This window comes from Callithrix jacchus, chromosome 4 (genome assembly GCF_049354715.1).
Source record: "Callithrix jacchus isolate 240 chromosome 4, calJac240_pri, whole genome shotgun sequence".
Taxonomy (NCBI): Eukaryota; Metazoa; Chordata; class Mammalia; order Primates; family Cebidae; genus Callithrix; species Callithrix jacchus.
In genome coordinates, this window is record NC_133505.1 from 39,447,198 (window position 1) to 39,465,169 (window position 17,972).

Consider the following 17,972-nt stretch of genomic DNA (forward strand, 5'->3'; position numbering starts at 1 on the left):
TGACCTCAGGTTATCTGCTTTCCTCGGCCATCCAAAGTGTTGCATTACAGGCGTAAGCCATTGTGCCTGGCCAGTATTGTGTTTTTGATATCACCCAGGGATCTTGGCTGATGGAGCAGCCACCACCCCAAGCATTACTATACAGAGGGGAAGAGCAGGGGGAAGATTACATGGAGCTTGCATCAGGAAGTGATGCATATCACTTGTACTCACATCTCATTGGCTAAAACAAGTGGCTGAGGAAATCCTATCCTACAATGTGGGTGAAAGAAGACAAAGCCGTAATGTCTGTGAACAGTCCTAAATACCCCCACCCTTAAGATAGCTTGTAACAATCTAAGTAGGTGAGCAGGGCTGGTATGACATCTGTGTCAGATTCCCAGGCTCCTCTGTCTATTTGCTCTGTCACCTCCAGATGTTGCCATCATCCTCCTGGTGGAAGACGGATCTCCGCTAGGTTTATATTCCAGCCCATGAGAAGAATAGGCACACCCCCTGTTTATTTTAGGGACATGGCTTGGAAATTACATCCATAAGTTCTACTAACATCTCATTGGCCAGAACCAAGTCACCTGGCTACCTAGCTGCAAGGGAAGCTAGGAAATACAGTCTTTAGCTGGGTGACTATGTGTCCCCCTAACCCTCTCTCTCTTTCTCTCTGTTTAAGAGATAGGAGTTTCACCATATTGGCCAGGCTGGTCTTGAACTCCTGACCTCAGGTGATCCACCCACTTCGTCCAAAGTGCTGGGATTACAGGTGTGAGCCTACGCACCCAGCCCTAACCATCTCTTACTGTGGAAGGAGGGAGAAGAGATACTTGAGGGGTAGGGGAGGCCCTAGTAGCTCTGCCACAGCAGCCGCTCTGGAGTCCCCAACACCAGGGTGTCCTGGTCTTCATGCACTCAGCCCTATCCAAGGGGAGCCCCACTTTGTATACAGGTGTTTCTGGGGACTAATTTTTTTTTTCTTTTGAGAGGTAGTCTTGCTCCGTCCTCCAGGCTGGAGTGCAGTTGTACAATCTCAGATCATGCAACCTCCACCTTCTGGGTTCAAGTAATTCTCTGAGGACTCACTTGTAAACCAAAAGAGTTTTGCAAACTTAAATGATCACTTTAGAGAGGTTTAATCTTTGTTTTTTACTGATTTTATTTATTTTTACCCTACATTGTTTAAAAAGGTATTGAAAAGACTTCAGTGGGTCAGGGAGACTAACACATTAGCTTCAAGTTTTTTTGCTTCCTGCATTTCATACAAGTGCAGGTTATGATTTAAAGGCAAATCCCAGCCCCCTAGAAACTTTTATTCCTTTGAATAACCAGCTGCAAATTTATTTACTTTACCAGTTGGGAATTTCCGTAAAAATATTGTAAACATTTTTCCTGTCTCCAAAACTAAGTGTTGATTTCCTTTTTTACCCCTAGATTCTTTCTGGGGAAGGATTGTAGGGAATAAAAGTATTGTCAATCTTCCTACTTATCAAGGAGTTCTTAAAAAATTAGTTTCATCTCTTTGGAAGTTTATGTTCAAGGAGACAACACTGTTCTGGGCTCTCAGGAAGTAAATCCCACTTGCTAAAGCCCAGAAGAACACTAAAACTTTGCTTAAATAAAATGTTTTGCAATATCTTGGATGGTTTGTGGGTTTGTGTGCTTTAGACTATTCACACAAGAGCAAGGTGCATGAGTGCACGGACGCATGAGTGCAAATATGTTTGCCTGCGTGTTTGTGAGCAGGTGTGTATGGTGCACACGTGCACATGTGGGGTGGGTGGAGCGTGGGGGCAGTACACAAAGCCTGTGAGGGAGATCTATTACCTCAACAGATATATTAGCATCAGGGAGACAGGGAAATGGTTTTACCCTTCAGCTCAGTCCCCAACCTGCTTATTTTCCCCTAAAACCATTCCCCTTGCCACTCCCTGGTTTTCCTTCTCTGGCAGCAATGAAGCAGCTGCTGAGCCAGCTCTGGCTTTCGGGAAGTCAGATGACCTTTTCCCTCCCGCGGTTCTCTGCCTCTCGCTGCTCCCAGGGAGGACACCATGGACCCACTGATGGTTCTCCTTTGCCTGCTGTTCCTGTACCTAGGTAGGAGGCAGGGAAGGGGGAACGTCGGGGTCCTGTGGGTGAGGCTGGTGCTCCCAGCTTGAGTTCCAAGTGTGAAACAGTCTTTTTGCTTTCCTTTTCTCATCTGTGTCTTCCTTTCCCCATTGCTGTCTCTCTGTCCCTGTGCTTCCAGGCCCGGCAGACTCGGCTCCCTCCTGCCCTCAGAATGTGAATATCTCCGGTGGCACCTTCACTCTCAGCCACGGCTGGGCCCCTGGGAGCCTTCTCATCTACTCCTGCCCCCTGGGCCGGTACCCATCCCCATCATCACGGCTGTGCAAGAGCAGTGGACAGTGGCAGACCCTGGGAGCCACCCGGTCTCTGACTAAGGCAGTCTGCAAACGTGAGACTCGCTGTGGGCTTTGCTCAGGGTGCTCCACCAGGGGCCACCCCAGAACTTCTGTTTGGGAGTTGCTCAGGGGAGGTCTTAACCTGACTAGATGGCAAAGTTGCTTTTGCAGAGGGCTTCTCAAAATATCCAGAAAATATCAACTGCCAGAAGCAAGGAACTGGGGACACGTTTTGTTGGAGACTGTGGGGTACTAAAGCCAGGGGTGACTTTTTATGTACAATTGACTGCCTGGTAGTGACCATTGAGAATGGATGTGGAATGGTCCTGGAGTCCTCTGGACATCTGAGGAACCCAAGGAGAGTGGCTGGAGAAGCCATGACCCTCAGGGGGCTGAGGGAAATGGCTATTTATCAATCAATTTGCTTAGATTCTGTGAAATTGGCAGTATTCAGGCCTGGCGTGGTGGCCCAAGCCTGTAATATCAGCACTTTGGAAGGCTGAGGCGGGTGGATCACGAGGTCAAGAGATCGAGACCATCCTGGTCAACATGGTGAAACCCCCATTTCTACTAAAAATACAGAAAATTAGCTGGGCATGGTGGCATGTGCCTGTAACCCCAGCTACTCAGGAGGCTGAGGCAGGAGAATTGCCTGAACCCAGGAGGTGGAGGTTGCGGTGAGCCGAGATCGCACCATTGCACTCCAGCCTGGGTAATAAGAGCAAAACTCCGTCTCAAAAAAAAAAAAAAAAAGAAATTGGCAATATTCAATCAGTTGCCAAAAACAGCAATTTCACATGTTGGAACCTAATATTTCAGTGTTTTGACAACCAGTTGACCATTCGCATGCATTCTAGCATAAAATCCCCAGCCCAGGTGTCCTCCATCCAGCCCTATATTCCCCACCCACTTTCTCTCTCTCTCCAGCTGTGCGCTGTCCAGCCCCTGTCTCCTTTGTGAATGGCATTTATACCCCACGATTGGGGTCCTACCCCGTGGGTGGCAACGTGAGCTTTGAGTGTGAGGATGGCTTCATATTGCGGGGCTCGCCTGTGCGACACTGTCGGCCCAATGGCATGTGGGATGGAGAAACAGCTGTGTGTGATAATGGGGGTGAGTGCTCTGGTCGGTGGGCTACATGGGGGCTGGGGTCTCCTGGGGAAGCCTGGGGCCCAATGTATATCCAGGAAGCCTCTGTGGGGATAGGGGTCTGTTGTCCAGTGTTCCATAATAGTATTCCTGGATTTTGGTAGATTGAGGTCTACAGGTCACACATCACAAGTCTGCAGGGGCCAGGCCCCAGCAGCTGGTGCTAAGCTTCGCATGGAGCATGGCGCCTCTACACACTCTGCCTGGTTTCTCTAAGTGCCTCAAGTCAAGACTTTGTACTTAGGCCTCACAAATTATTGTAGGGAAGAAATGCTGGGAGAGAGTCAAGTACTGTGTTTTAATGCCTTGCCTTCAACGCCAGGTTTGGGTTCCAAGCCCCACTCTGATTTTGACAGACTTTGGGAAGGCTATTTAACATTTCTAGGCCTCGGTTTTCCTGTCTGTAAAACAGGAATAGTGAGTGCTGACCTCATGGGATTGCCATCTGGATTAAATGAGTTGATATTAGTGAGCATCTAGATTAATTAAATGAGTTGATATTAGTGAGCATCTAGATTAATTAAATGAGTTGATATTAGTGCGCATCTAGATTAATTAAATGAGTTGATATTAGTGAGCATCTAGATTAATTAAATGAGTTGATATTAGTGCGCATCTAGATTAATTAAATGAGTTGATATTAGTGCGCATCTAGATTAATTAAATGAGTTGATATTAGTGAGCATCTAGATTAATTAAATGAGTTGATATTAGTGCGCATCTAGATTAATTAAATGAGTTGATATTAGTGAGCCCCTGGAAACCGATAAACGCCAGGCACACTTTTGTTTTATTTTTTGACAGAGTTTCGCTCTTGTTGCCCAGGCTGGAGTGCAATGGGGCGATCTTGAGTAACTGCAACCTCTGCCTCCCGGGTTCAAGTGATCCTCCTGAGTAGCTGGGACTACAGTCACATGCCACCACACCTGGCTAATTTTGTATTTTCAGTAGAGATGGGGTTTCTCCATGTTGGTCAGGCTGGTCTCAAACTTCCGACCTCAGGCGATCCACCCACTTCAGCCTCCCAAAGTGCTGGGATTACAGGCGTGAGCCACTGTGCTCAGCCTGTTTCTGTTTTTTAGCGATCTCTCTGTGTCGCCCAGGCTGGCTTCAAACTCTTGAGCTCAAGTGATCCTACCTCAGCCTCCTGAGTAGCTGGGAATGCAGGCTCATGCCACCACGCCTGGCCATATGTACTTTTTCATGGTTATTGCTGCCCCTGTGAATGAAGAGGGGCTCTGCTTGGCAGAAGTGGGGCTGCTAGGATTCCCTGTGGGTTTGGGAGCTTCTTGGATCATCGTTCTCAGCACATCACATAGAAGCCGCAGAGTCCATAAGCTGGCAGGACTACCTCTTCACCCAGTGACCCAGACCATGGCTCCCCACTCATGTCCTACAGTCTTTGCCAAATGGCCATTGATTCAGATGTGACTCTAACTTATTTTAAAATTGAGGCAATTTACCTATTATTGTAAAATGTACAAATCTTAAGTATTTAGCTCAATGATTTGTTACAAATGCATCCACCCATGTAATCATCACCCAAGACAGAGAATGAGGCTCCCTCTCGTCCCCTCCCACAAGGTAACGGCTCTTCCGACTTCTGTCTCCATAGATTAGGTACCTTGTTCTTACACTTCCTGTAAATGGAATCATGCAGGACGTGGTCTGTTGCATCTGGCATCCCTTGTTCTATATTCTGCCTGTGAGATGTATTTATGTTGTTGTGTGTATCAGTAGTTTGTCCTTTTTTATTGCTGCGTAGTACTCCATCATATGGCTATATTACAATTTATCCGTTCCCCTGTTGATGGACATTTGGGTTATTTCCAGCTTGGGGCTGTTAGGAGTAAAGCTCTAGGAATATTCTTGCGTGTGATTGTGGTATATGTATGCACTTGCTTCTCTTCAGTAGATGATCTAAATGTGGAATTGTCACGTCACAGGCTGGCATATGTTTAGTTGTAGAGGCTGAGAAGTTTCACCCACATGCATGCCAGCAATGTAACAGAGCTCCAATGGCTCTGCATCATCTCCAACATTGGAATTGCCTGTCGTTTCAGTGTTAGCCATTTTGATGGGTGTGTAGGGGTGCCTCACTGTGGCTTATGAAATGCAAGTGTTCTCTGTGGGAGTGGAGGGACCATCAGCTGACTTCTTCCCTGGAGCTCTGGGGGCTCTGGGACAGACATGGGTGCCTCCCTGGGTTGGAACTGGGAAGCCTCTGCCAGCAACTGAGGCTGCTGAGGAGGCAGAGACTGATGGCAGGGGGCTGCTCACCTCTGTCTTCCTTTGTTCACTTGAAGCTGGCCACTGCCCTGACCCAGGCGTTTCGCTGGGCGCGGTGCGAACAGGCTCCCGCTTTGGTCTTGGGGACAAGGTCAGCTATCGCTGTTCCTCGAATCTTGTGCTCACGGGGTCTGCAGAGCGTGAGTGCCAGAGCAACGGGGTATGGAGTGGGACGGAGCCCATCTGCCGACGTGAGTAGCTGACCTGCCCTCCCGAGACTCCTGGGCACCCCAGCCGCTGTCCCAGCTGACCCCTGTGTGGCTCTGGGCACCCCCAGCCGCTGCCCCAGCTGACCCCTGTGTGGCTCTGGGCACCCCCAGCCGCTGCCCCAGCTGACCCCTGTGTGGCTCTGGGCACCCCCCAGCCGCTGCCCCAGCTGACCCCTGTGTGGCTCTTCCTACAGAGCCCTACTCTTATGACTTCCCCGAGGACGTGGCCCCTGCCCTGGGCACTTCCTTTTCCCACCTGCTTGGGGCCACCAATCCCACCCAGAAGACAAAGGGTGAGTGTTTGAGGTGGGGTTTGAGGTTGAGCAGGGTGCTGGATCTGGGCAGAAGCAAGGGAGGGCGTGGACTTCCTGGAGGCCAGGAACCTTGATGGGCTCAGCCACTGGAAGGGAGGGGGGCAGAGAAGCTGGACCTGCTTGGCAAGAGCGCAGGAAGGAGGTGTGGATCTGAATCCTCCCCTTCCACATTTCTCCAGAAAACCTGGGCCGTAAAATCCAAATCCAGCGCTCTGGTCACCTGAACCTCTACCTGCTCCTGGACTCTTCGCAGAGTGTGTCAGAAAAGGACTTTCTCATCTTCAAGGAGAGTGCCTCCCTCATGGTGGACAGGGTCAGGAATCAGGAGCCTGCCTGCAGTGGAGGCCTTCCTGCGCTCACTGTCTCTCTCTGTCTTCTTCCCCTCCTCAGAGTCCCACTCTCAGACCACCTCCTCCAAGAAGTCTTCTCAGATTATACACATGCCATGTAGGAATCATGAATTCAATTTATACAATTATAATGTTTATTTCACACACACTGTTGGGGCACCATGCTGGGGGCTGGGGAACAGCGAAGATGGAAAGGCTGAGGTCTTACTTGCCAGAAATTCATTGTCTAGAACAGTGATCTCCACAGAAAGATAGCAAGATAACCCACAGGAGTGACCAAGAAAAATACTGGTGCCCCTATGGAATAATTTAAATCAGATTAATAATTTAACATTTAATAATTTCCTTTTAAAACTTCAACATTTTGTGTAGGTTTTAAAATGTGTGTGATAGACCGGGCACACAGGGTGGCTTATGCCTATAATCTCAGTACTTTGGGAGGCTGAGGCAGGTGGATTACTTCAGGTTAGGAGTTTGAGACCAGCCTGATCAACACGGTGAAACCCCGTCTCTATTAAAAATACAAAATTAGCCAGGCATGATGATGCCTGCCTGTAATCCTAGCTACTTGGGAGGTTGAGGCAGGAGAATCGCTTGAATCCTGGAGATGGAGGTTACAGTGAGCTGAGATCGTGCCATTGCACTCCAGCCTGGACAGGAGTAAAACTGTGTCTCAAAAAAGAAAAAAAAAATGATATGAAATATGTGTGATAGAAGTTTGGAAGCCACTGGTTTAAGTTCCTCACCAGCACTTTGCTTTGTAATTATGCTTTTCATAATACTTCATGTAATATTATAGATGGTTTTCCTACAAAATTATAATCATGTAGTATTATAGATGGTTTTCCCTCCCAGCTACATTTTAAAGAGGACAGTTTCTGTGCTCTCTTGGGACTCAAAATTTTTTTTTTTTGAGATGGAGTTTTGCTCTTGCTACCTAGGCTGGAGTGCAATGGCACGATCTCGGCTCACTGCAACCTCCACCTCCTGGGTTCAGGCAATTCTCCTGCCTCAGTCTCCTGAGTAGCTGGGATTACAGGCATGTGCCACCATGCCCAGCTAAGTTTTTGTATTTTTAGTAGAGACGGGGTTTCACCATGTTGAACAGGATGGTCTCGATCTCTTGACCTCGTGATCCACCCGCCTCGGCCTCCCAAAGTGCTGGGATTACAGAATTGAGCCACCGTGCTCGGCCAGGGACTCAAAATTAAGTAACTCATTGCCCTGTGAGGTGGCAACATGCACCAGTTGGAGCAGTGACTGAGGGGCATGTGACATGTTCAGATCCCACTTCCACCTCCTTCTGGCAGTGTGATGGTGGAGGGGGACAAGAAAATATGCCTCAATTTCCTTATCCGTAAAATAGGGGCCATGATGCCCCCTCACAGGGTTGATGTGAAGATTAAATGAGGAGAGAGGAGTCCGCCAAACAGAAGGACACTCAGCAAAGTGCAACAAAGGTTACTTCCTTAGCTGCTTCTTTTTTTTTTTTGAGATGGAGTCTCACTCTGTTGCCCAGGCTGTAATGCAGTGGTATGATCTTGGGTTAATGCAACCTCTGCCTCCTGGGTTCAAGTGATTCTCCTGCCTCAGCCTCCTGAGTAGCTGGGATTACAAGTGGCTGCCACCACGCCAGGCTAATTTTTATGTTTTTAGTAGAGACGGGGTTTTGCCATGTTAGCCAGGCTGGTCTTAAACTCCTGATCTCAGGTGATCTGCCCACCTTGGCCTCCCGAAGTGCTGGGATTACAGGTGTGAGCCGCCACGCCTGGCCCCTCGCTTCTTCCTAACAGCTATTTCCTAGTGTCTTCCCTGGCCCTTGCCTCTGTCGGTCCCAGTTCAGTTTCTCTGCCTCCTCCAGGGCCCTTGGCTGCTCTCTTACCATCTCCCCTTTGGCTTCCGGGCCCCTCACACTGCCTCTCACTTGCCCCGCACAGATCTTCAGCTTTGAGATCAATGTGAGTGTTGCCGTTATCACGTTTGCCTCGAAGCCCAAAGTCCTCATGTCTGTCCTGCACGACAACTCCCGGGATATGACTGAGGTGATCAGCAGTCTGGAAAGTGCCAACTACAAAGGTACGGGTGTCATCATATGATGGGAAAGGAGATGGACCCTCTCAGGGTCTGCAAACAAATTCTGGGAAAGCTAGAAAGAGCGTGAGGCCTCTCGGTGGCCCGAGTCCCATGAGTCTGGGTTAGCTTCCATGTCCAGGGTTACGTTGGGAGTCCAGCTGCCCCTAGCTCAAAGCTCATTCTAAGGTGCTGCAGGTCCAAACACACTGTTCAGGTCTTTAATTCCTTTCAGTTGCCAAAATCACATTGTCTGGTTTTCACGGCTCCACGCTGCCATCTCCCCCATGGCACTAGCCACCCATATACCATGTAAAGCTGCCTGGCTGGCACTTAGTAAATTGTTGAAGCCACTTAAGTTTTTGGAAACCTCATCTTTGAATCTTGGGACTTTAGTGTGGTGTTGGATTGCAGTTAAGCAGTAAACCTTTCTTTCTTTCTTTCTTTTTTGTGAGATGGTCTCACACTGTCACCCAGGCTGGAGTGCAGAGGCGCAATCTCTGTTTGCTGCAACCTACTCCTCCTGGATTCAAGCGATTGTCCTACCTCAGCATCCTGAACAGCTGAGATTGCAGGCACCTGCCACCATGCCTGGCTAACTTTTTGTATTTTTAGTAGAGACAGTGTTTCTCTATGTTGGTCAGGCAGGTCTCAAACTCCTGACCTCATGATCTGCCCACCTCGGCCTTCCAAAGGGCTGTGATTACAGGCATGCGCCACCATGCTTGGCCCTATGTAATAAACATTTCTAAAGTGGAAAGGCTTTTAATGTTTGAACAAGCAGTAATGCCAAATCTCTATCTGAATGGCAAAGATCCAAGTTTATAAAAGCAATTGATACATTGCATTTCCAGGCCGGGCACAGGGGCTCATGCCTATAATCCCAGCACTTTGGGAGGCTGAGGTAGGCGGATCACTTAAGGTCAGGAGACTAGCCTGGCCAACATGGTGAAACTCCTTCTCTACTAAAAATACAAAAAATTAGCTGGGCATGAGGGCAGGCACCTGTAATTCCATCTACGCAGGAGGCTAAAGCACAAGAATCGTTTGAACCCAGGAGGTGGAGGTTGCAGTGAGCTGAGATCATGCCACTACACTCCAGCCTGAGTGGCAGAGTGAGAGTCTGTCTCAAAAAGATAAAAAATAAAAAAGTTGCATTTCCAGTGGTTGGGGGAATAGAGTGATCCCCTACCCCGGGTGGTAGGTGGGAAGTTTCTGATGAGTGAGTCCTTCCTTTTGGCATATTCCAGATCATGAAAATGGAACTGGGACCAACACCTATGAGGCCCTATACAGTGTCTATCTCATGATGAACAACCAAATGCGAGTCCTTGGCATGGAAACAATGGCCTGGCAGGAAATCCGACACGCCATCATCCTTCTGACAGACGGTGAGTGCTGTAGTCTCTGAGTGGGTCTGGAATAGTGCAAGGGGCACCAATATGGGGTCAGAAGCCCTGCATTCTGATTCTCTCTTTGCCTGCCACTTTGGGCCCCAGTTTTTTGTTTTTATTTTATTTTTATTTTTTGTTTTCGTTTTTAGAGATGGGGTCTTGCTGTGTTGCTCAGGCTGGTATCAAACTCCTGGCTTCAAGTAATCCCCCTGCCTCAGCCTCCCAAAGTGCTGGGATTACAGACATGAGCCACCACACCTGGCCCAGTTTCTTATTTATAAAATAGGGCCAGGAGTGGTGGCTTACACCTGTAATCCCAGCAGGCAAGGCCAAAGTTGGTAGATCACTTGAGGTCAGGAGTTTGAGATCAGCCTGACCAACATGGTGAAACCTCATCTCTAATAAAAATACAGAAAAATTAGCTGGGCGTGGTGGCACATGCCTGTAATACCAGCTACTTGGGAGGCTGAGGCAGGAGAATCACTTGAACCTGAGAGGTGGAGGTTTCAGTGAGCCGAGATTTCACCATTGCACTCCAGCCTGGGTGACAGAGAGACCCTACCTTGTCTCAATAAAATAAATAAATAAATAAAATAGAATTAGGTTGATGATAATGATCGTAACCACAATGACAGCAACAATGATCATGATAGCCGTCCTCCTTTCCTTACACAATTTTTATGGAGAGCTATATAACTTGCTGGTGTGAAAGTGCTTTGTGTTAGCTTGTTACCATCTGGGCGGTAACTTGGAGACAGATGAGGAAACGTGGCTCTCAAATGGGAACGTTGAGCGGCACAGATGCAAGGGACAGTCTGTAGTGGATCTGGCCTTGTCATTTGCCTCTTGATATTGTCCAAATGACACAGTTCCTCCAGGACTTAGTTTATAAAATGAGGATACCCACTTTTCCTGGGGTTTCATGAGAATTAGATGAGATAAAGTATAGGGAGCACCTGACTCAGTGCCTAGCATGTAGAAAATTTCAGTAAAAGTGTATATGTATATATAATCATATATAACATATATACATATAAAGCTTATAATTCTCAGGAAAAAAGAAAAAATATATACATATATTTGTTTGTTTGTTTTGTTTTAGAGACAGGGTCTCATTCTTCACCCAGGCTGGAGTGCAGTGGTGCGATCGTGGATCACTGCAACCTCTGCCTCCTCAGCTCAATCAATTCTTGTGCCCCCATTTCCAGAGTAACTGGGACTGCAGGCATGCACCAGCACGCCTGGTTAATTTTTTGAAGTTTAGTGAGACAGGGCTTCCTCATGTTGCCCAGGCTGGTCTTGCACTTCTGAGCTCAGGCAATCCGCCTGCCTCGGCCTCCCAAAGTGCTAGGATTACAGGCGTGAGCCACCGCACTCATCCTAAAAGCATATTTTGAAACTCTCATAGGCAGTGTATGTGTTGAGGTTCCCAGGCCAAATGCTTTCCTACTCTTCCAGGAGGGCCCTGGGGAATCCTATTACCTAGAAGAATTCTTTATTCTCTTTGTTGTAGGCAAGTCCAATATGGGTGGCTCTCCCAAGACAGCTGTTAACCTTATCAGAGAGATCCTGAACATCAACCAGAAGAGGAACGACTATTTGGGTGAGCCCCCACCCCATTTGTGCTGCTCCTGCAGAGGTCCCGAGATCCTCGGCCAGGGGTCTGGTCCAGAGCCACATGGTTTTATTTCTGCATTGTTCCATATAAAGGCAGCTGAGTATCATGTTGAAGAGTCTGGAGTCAAACTACTGCCCATGGTTTCAACCTTATCTTCATTTTTTTTTTTTTAAGACAGTGTCTCACTGTCACTCAGGGTATCTGGGTATCTTCCTGGAAAGATGTCCATCCATGTTGGCCCAGAATTTGGTCCAGAGAGTAAAGATGTCCACCCATGGAGTGGAGTGGTGCAATCACAGCTCACTGCAGCCTCAAACTCCTGGTTTAAAGTGATCCACCCAATGTGCTAGGATTACAAGTATGAGCCATTGTGCTCAGCCCATCTTTACACATTTTTTTAATTAATTTTTTTTTGAGACAGAAGCTTGATCTGTTGCTCAGCCTGAAGTGCAGTGACTTGATCTCGCTGCAACCTCCACCTCCTGGGTTCAAGCGATTCTCCTGCCTCCAGAGTAGCTGGGATTACAGGTGTGCGCCAACACGCCTGGCTCATTTTTGTATTTTTAGTGGAGATGGGGTTTCACTATGTTGGCCAGTCTGGTCTCAAACCCCTGACCTCAAGTGATCTGCCTGCCTTGGCCTCCCTAGGTGCTGGGATTACAGGCGTGAGCCACTGCGCCTGGCCAATTTTTAATTATTATTTTAATCACCAGCTTTAGACAGAGAACTTTGGTTTCATCTTCAATGGGCTGTGGCCATGGGAAGTTTCTTCATCTGTGAAAGGGGAGTAATATTAGGACCCAGCTCCTAAGCTGACAGGGAAGATGCTCAGACAAACACTGCCTGCCTGGCACAGAAAAACGCTCAGCATATGTTAGCTGTGGCCACAGCAGCTGCCATCATCATCAGCAGCAGCAGCTCATGTTTCAGGAAATTTTCCAGGAAGAAGGGACCTCGATTCCCTGTAAGGAATGTCCCTGGTGTTTTCGTGTTGCACAGCTGCCTAACTAAGGCTTTGGTAGTTGCGGCCTCTAAAGGAACAATTCCTCAGGTTCAGACTAAACACAAATTGCACTGACCTTTGACGAGTAATTTCAGAGAGAGCTGCTCAGACAAGGAGGGCAGCTATTTTTGAGCTCCAACATTTCATCTTCCCCTTAGCTCTTCTCCTTTCCATTCACACTGCCCCACTCCATCTGCCCCTCGGGGATAAGCTTGTTCCTCCTTAAAACTCTGGCCCAAGGAAGACAAAACTCCAATCCCACTCCCTTCCACCTTAGCATCACTGGGCCAAGATTAAATGCTACAGAAACATTTTATTGAAAATAAGCAGGAAACTGAAGGAAAAGCAAACACACAAGGCATGATCATCGTCTAGCTCCAACTGTAGCTGCTTCCATCCAGGACTTTGCCGGCTTGCTTCCTGGCTGAAGATCTCTTGATCTACCTAAGCACCTTGCTTTTTACACACAACGTGGGGCTCTCTAAGAGCAAAAATGGGCCACAAGGGGTGCAAAGGCTGAAAGAGGACTGGACTCTGTGGTCTGCCTCAGGCAGGTCTGACTGGCACCATAGCCAGAGGCCAGGCGCTGCCAGTTATGTGGGTCCAGGGCCTCCACGGGGAAGATGTGGCTTTAGGCCCATCTCCCACATTACACCTTTTATAGAGGAAGACCAGATCTGAGGTTTAGTTTCCGTATTATGTTCTGAGTTCTTTCTGTTCATTCAGTCATTTAAAAATACTTACCAATGTACCACAAACCTGCATGGAACACATAATTTTTTTCTCTTCCTGTTCTGGAGTCTAGAAGAGTGAAATGGAGATGCTGGCAGGGCCGTGCTGCCTTGGGAGGCTCTCAGGAAGAATGCTTTCCTGCCTTTCCTGGCTGCCAGTGGCCCCAGGCACAAACCCATTCTCTGCCTCTGTCTTCAACTTGCCTTCTTCTCTCTGTGCACCTCTGTGTCAGTCATGCTATTCTCTTATATAGATAGGAGACCCACTGCCTGTGTGTTTGTATCCAAATTCCCTTCTTTTTTTGTTTGTTTGAGACAGAGTCTCACTCTGTTGTCAGGAGCCCAGGCTGCAGTGCAGTAGTGCAATCCTGGCTTACTGTAACTGTTCAAGTGATTCTCATGCCTCAGTCTCCCAAGAAGCTGGGATTACAGGCATGTGTCACCATACCCGGGTCATTTTTGTAGTTTAGTAGAGACAGGGTCTTTCCATGTTAGCCAGGCTGGTCTTGAACTCCTGGCCTCAGCGATCTGCCTGTCTTAGCCTCAAAACTGCTGGGATTACGGGTATGAGATGCCACTGCACCCAGCCAACTCACCTCTTCTTTTTTTTTTTTTTGAGATGGAATCTCACTCTGTTGCTTAGGCTGGAGGGCAGTGGTGCAATCTCAGCTCACTGCAACCTCTGCCTCCTGGGTTCAAGCGATTCTCCTGCCTCAGCCTCCCGAGTAGCTAGGATTACAGGCATGCACCACCATGCCCAGCTAATTATTTGTGTTTTTAGTAGAGATGAGAGTTTTCCATATTGGCCAGGCTGGTCTCGAACTCCTGATCTCAGGTGATCCACCCACCTGGCTCTCTCAAAGTGCTGGGATTACCGGCGTGAGCCACTGCACCCTGCCTTTCTTTTTTTTAGACAAGAGTTTCACTCTTGTTGCCCAGGTTGTAGTGCAATGGCACGATCTAGGCTCACCACAACCTCCGCCCCCCCTGTGATTATATGAGCCACTGCACCCAGCCCCGGCTCACCTCTTCTTATAAGGTCCCCACTCACTGGTTTAGGGCTCATGCGAATCCACTGTGACTTCATCTTGATTACATCTACAAAGGCCATTTTTCCAAATAAGGTCACAGTTAGGACTTGAACACATTTTTTGGGGGGACACAATCCTACCATTATAGGCAATCAACAAGATAAGAAAACCACAGAAGCCAGTAGGTGGTAGCTGACACGAGCTAAGGGGTCTTGCTGTGTTGCTCAGGCTGGTCTCAAACATCTGGCTTCAATCGATCCTCCCACCTTGCCTCCCAAAGTGGGAGTGAAAGTGTCTGGGGCATTGCAGTTTTAGACAGGAAGACCAGGAGGGCCTCACTGAGAAGGTAACATTTGAGCCAAGACTTAAAAAGGCACGCAAGTGAGTCATGTGGAAGTCTGGGGGAGAAGTGAACTAGGCAGAGGCACTGCTGGGGCAAAGGTCCTGAGGTGCGACTACACCTATGTGTGCATTTGAGGAACTTCAAAGAGGCTGTGTGCCGGGGGAGAGTGATGGGCAGGGCGTGGCAGGGAATGCAGGCAGACAGGTAGCAGTGGGGAGGACGCAGGGGCCAACTCATGGAGGTCTTGGTTGGACACAGTGAGTTTCAAATGACAGCCTCTTGTCTCATGGGGTAGCCCCAAAGTCACAGGAGTCTGGTGATTTCCCTCTTCCCCATAGACATCTATGCCATTGGGGTGGGCAATCTGGATGTGGACTGGAAAGAACTGAATGAGCTGGGGTCCAAGAAGGATGGCGAGAGGCATGCCTTCATTCTTCAGGACACAAAGGCTCTGCACCAGGTCTTTGAACATATGCTGGGTGAGTGAGCTTTGTCCTCCCTGGCATGGGGACGATGGCGAGGGGCCCACCAGAGGCCCATGTTGGGAACCTAGGCTCAGTGCCCCTCACTTGCCTCCTTCCCCATCTGATCCTCACACCCACAGATGTCTCCAAGCTCACAGACACCATCTGCGGGGTGGGGAACATGTCAACAAATGCCTCTGACCAGGAGAGGACACCCTGGCATGTCACTATTAAGGTACCAGGAAGGAGGGGGTGGGTTTCGATTCCAGAGGTGAAAGTGGCCATGGGCCAGAGATACTGCAATCCCTGAAGATCACCTGTTCCCCTGCAGCCCAAGAGCCACGAGACCTGTCGGGGGGCCCTCATCTCTGACCAATGGGTCCTGACAGCAGCTCACTGCTTCCGCGATGCCAAGGACCACTCCCTGTGGAGGGTCACTGTGGGTAAGGCAGGGGATGCACCGGCTCCCGACCCTGAAGCCACAGATCCTGCCACCTAACCCAGCCTCTGGCCCCTGCAGGAGCCCTGGTCTATCCTAATCTGGCATATCATTTCCAGGAGATCCCAAATCCCAGTGGGGCAAAGAATTCCTTATTGAGAAGGCAGTGATCTCCCCAGGGTTTGATGTCTTTGCCAAAAAGAACCAGGGAATCCTGGAGTTCTACGGTGATGACATTGCCCTGCTGAAGCTGGCCCAGAAAATAAAAATGTCCACCCACGCCAGGTGCCTGGAGTCTGGGATGGGAGGGTGCCCTGGAGGGGAGAGTGCTCTGGAGAGCCCTTGATGAGATACTGGGGACAGGCCAGTGTGACGCTGGCTCTTCTCCTCCCCAGGCCCATCTGCCTTCCCTGCACTGTGGAGGCCAATCTGGCTCTGCGGAGACCTCAAGGCAGCACCTGTAGGGACCATGGTGAGTGCTGGGACTTAGGGTGCTTGAGAGCTGGGGCGGGGGTTTGGGGGTGATAACGAGGACCAGGCTGCAGTCCCCAAGCCAGGAACCTGGGTTCTGGGTAAAAGAACCAGCCCCAACAACCCCTTCTCTTGACTGCAGAGAATGAACTGCTGAACAAACAGAGTGTTCCTGCTCATTTTGTTGCCTTGAATGGGAGTAAACTGAACATTAACCTCAAGACGGGGGCGGAGGTGAGGGTCTCAGGTTGGGGATGCTGGGATCCCCCTGTGACAGCTCCCAGAATGTCTCTCTTCCTTCTCCAGCTCTGGCTGCTTTCTGTCTCTGACATGGGTCATTCCTCCTTCCAAGCCTCACAGGTCTGCTAGGTGTCCCTGGGTCTGCTTATCCTTTTTTGTTGTTGTTGAGATGGAGTCTTGCTCTGTCTCCCAGGCTAGAGTGCAATGGCACAATCTTGGCTCACTACAACTTCTGCCTCCCGGGTTCAAATGATTCTCCTATCTCAGCCTCCCCAGTAGCTGGGATTACAGGTGCTCACCACCACACTCAGCTATTTTTTTGTAGAGATGGGGTTTCGCCATGTTGGCCAGACTGGTCTTGAACTGCTGACCTCAGGTGATCCACCCACCTCAGCCTCCCAAAGTGCTGGGATTACAGGAGTGAGCCATCATGCCCAGCCAGGTCTGCTTATTCTCTTCTCTCTGGTTCCACCCCTACTGCAGTGGACAAGCTGTGCCCAGGTCGTCTCCCAGGAGAAAACCATGTTCCCCAACTTGACAGACATCAAGGAGGTGGTGACAGACCAGTTCCTATGCAGTGGGACCCAGGAGGATGACAGTCCCTGCAAGGGTGAGTCCCTCATCATGCCTGGATTCCCAAGGGAAGGCCACCTGTATCCCTGTGGCCAGCATGCATGCCAGAACATCAATCTGCTGCCCTGGATGACACTGACTTCTGTCACCCTTTGCTGGCAGGAGAATCTGGGGGAGCAGTTTTCCTTGAGCGGAGATTCAGGTTTTTTCAGGTGAGAAGGTGGAAGCTTGCGGGACCCAGGGGTTACAGGATTTCAGCCTTGGTAGGGGTTGGGGTGAGGGAGGCCTTTGAGGGATCTAGGGAGGTTGGGGCTTACAGCTGGGGCTGTGGCAGCCTCCCAGTCAGTTCTCTGCTTTTCTCCAGGTGGGTGTGGTGAGCTGGGGTCTTTACAACCCCTGTCTTGGCTCTGCTGACAAAAACTCTCGCAAAAGGGCCCCTCGTAGTAGGGTTCCGCCGCCACGAGATTTTCACATCAATATCTTCCACGTGCAGCCCTGGCTAAGGCAGCATTTGGGGGATGTCCTGAATTTTTTGCCCCTCTAATTATGGCCACTGAGACATCTGCTGCCCTGCCAGGATCTGCCACCCCTCCATCTTCTACCTCTGAATACCCACCCTTAGACTCTGTGACCCACCCTCTCTCCTAGCTGAGTAAATCTTGGTTGCTAGGACACCAGAGGCAGTACACTGAAGCTGGGCAATCCTCAGGGCTCCTGCCAGTGGGACTGCCTCGCTGCCCCACCTCCTGCTCCCTGGCCTGGGCCCAAACTTCTCCCCTGGTTTACTGGACTCATGCTTGTTTCACTTTCACATGGAATTTCCCAGTTATGAAATTAATAAAAATCAGTGGTTCCACATCTGTCAATGCCTCTGTCTGGGGGCCTGGTAGG

At 49.4% G+C, this 17,972-nt stretch overlaps 1 protein-coding gene across 1 annotated transcript; it reads left to right on the plus strand.

Annotated features, from left to right (window-relative positions):
* Nucleotides 1-2,003: 2,003 nt before the first annotated feature.
* Nucleotides 2,004-17,937, plus strand: C2 (complement C2). Its single transcript, XM_008994188.5, has 18 exons — nt 2,004-2,085; nt 2,237-2,446; nt 3,321-3,506; nt 5,849-6,022; nt 6,235-6,333; nt 6,534-6,667; nt 8,642-8,780; nt 10,025-10,165; nt 11,682-11,771; nt 15,233-15,373; nt 15,499-15,593; nt 15,690-15,801; nt 15,917-16,082; nt 16,193-16,269; nt 16,411-16,502; nt 16,992-17,118; nt 17,244-17,293; nt 17,446-17,937. Exons 1-18 carry the CDS (start codon nt 2,040-2,042, stop codon nt 17,623-17,625), a joined length of 2,259 nt encoding a protein of 752 aa, XP_008992436.2. The 5' UTR covers nt 2,004-2,039; the 3' UTR covers nt 17,626-17,937.
* Nucleotides 17,938-17,972: the final 35 nt, after the last annotated feature.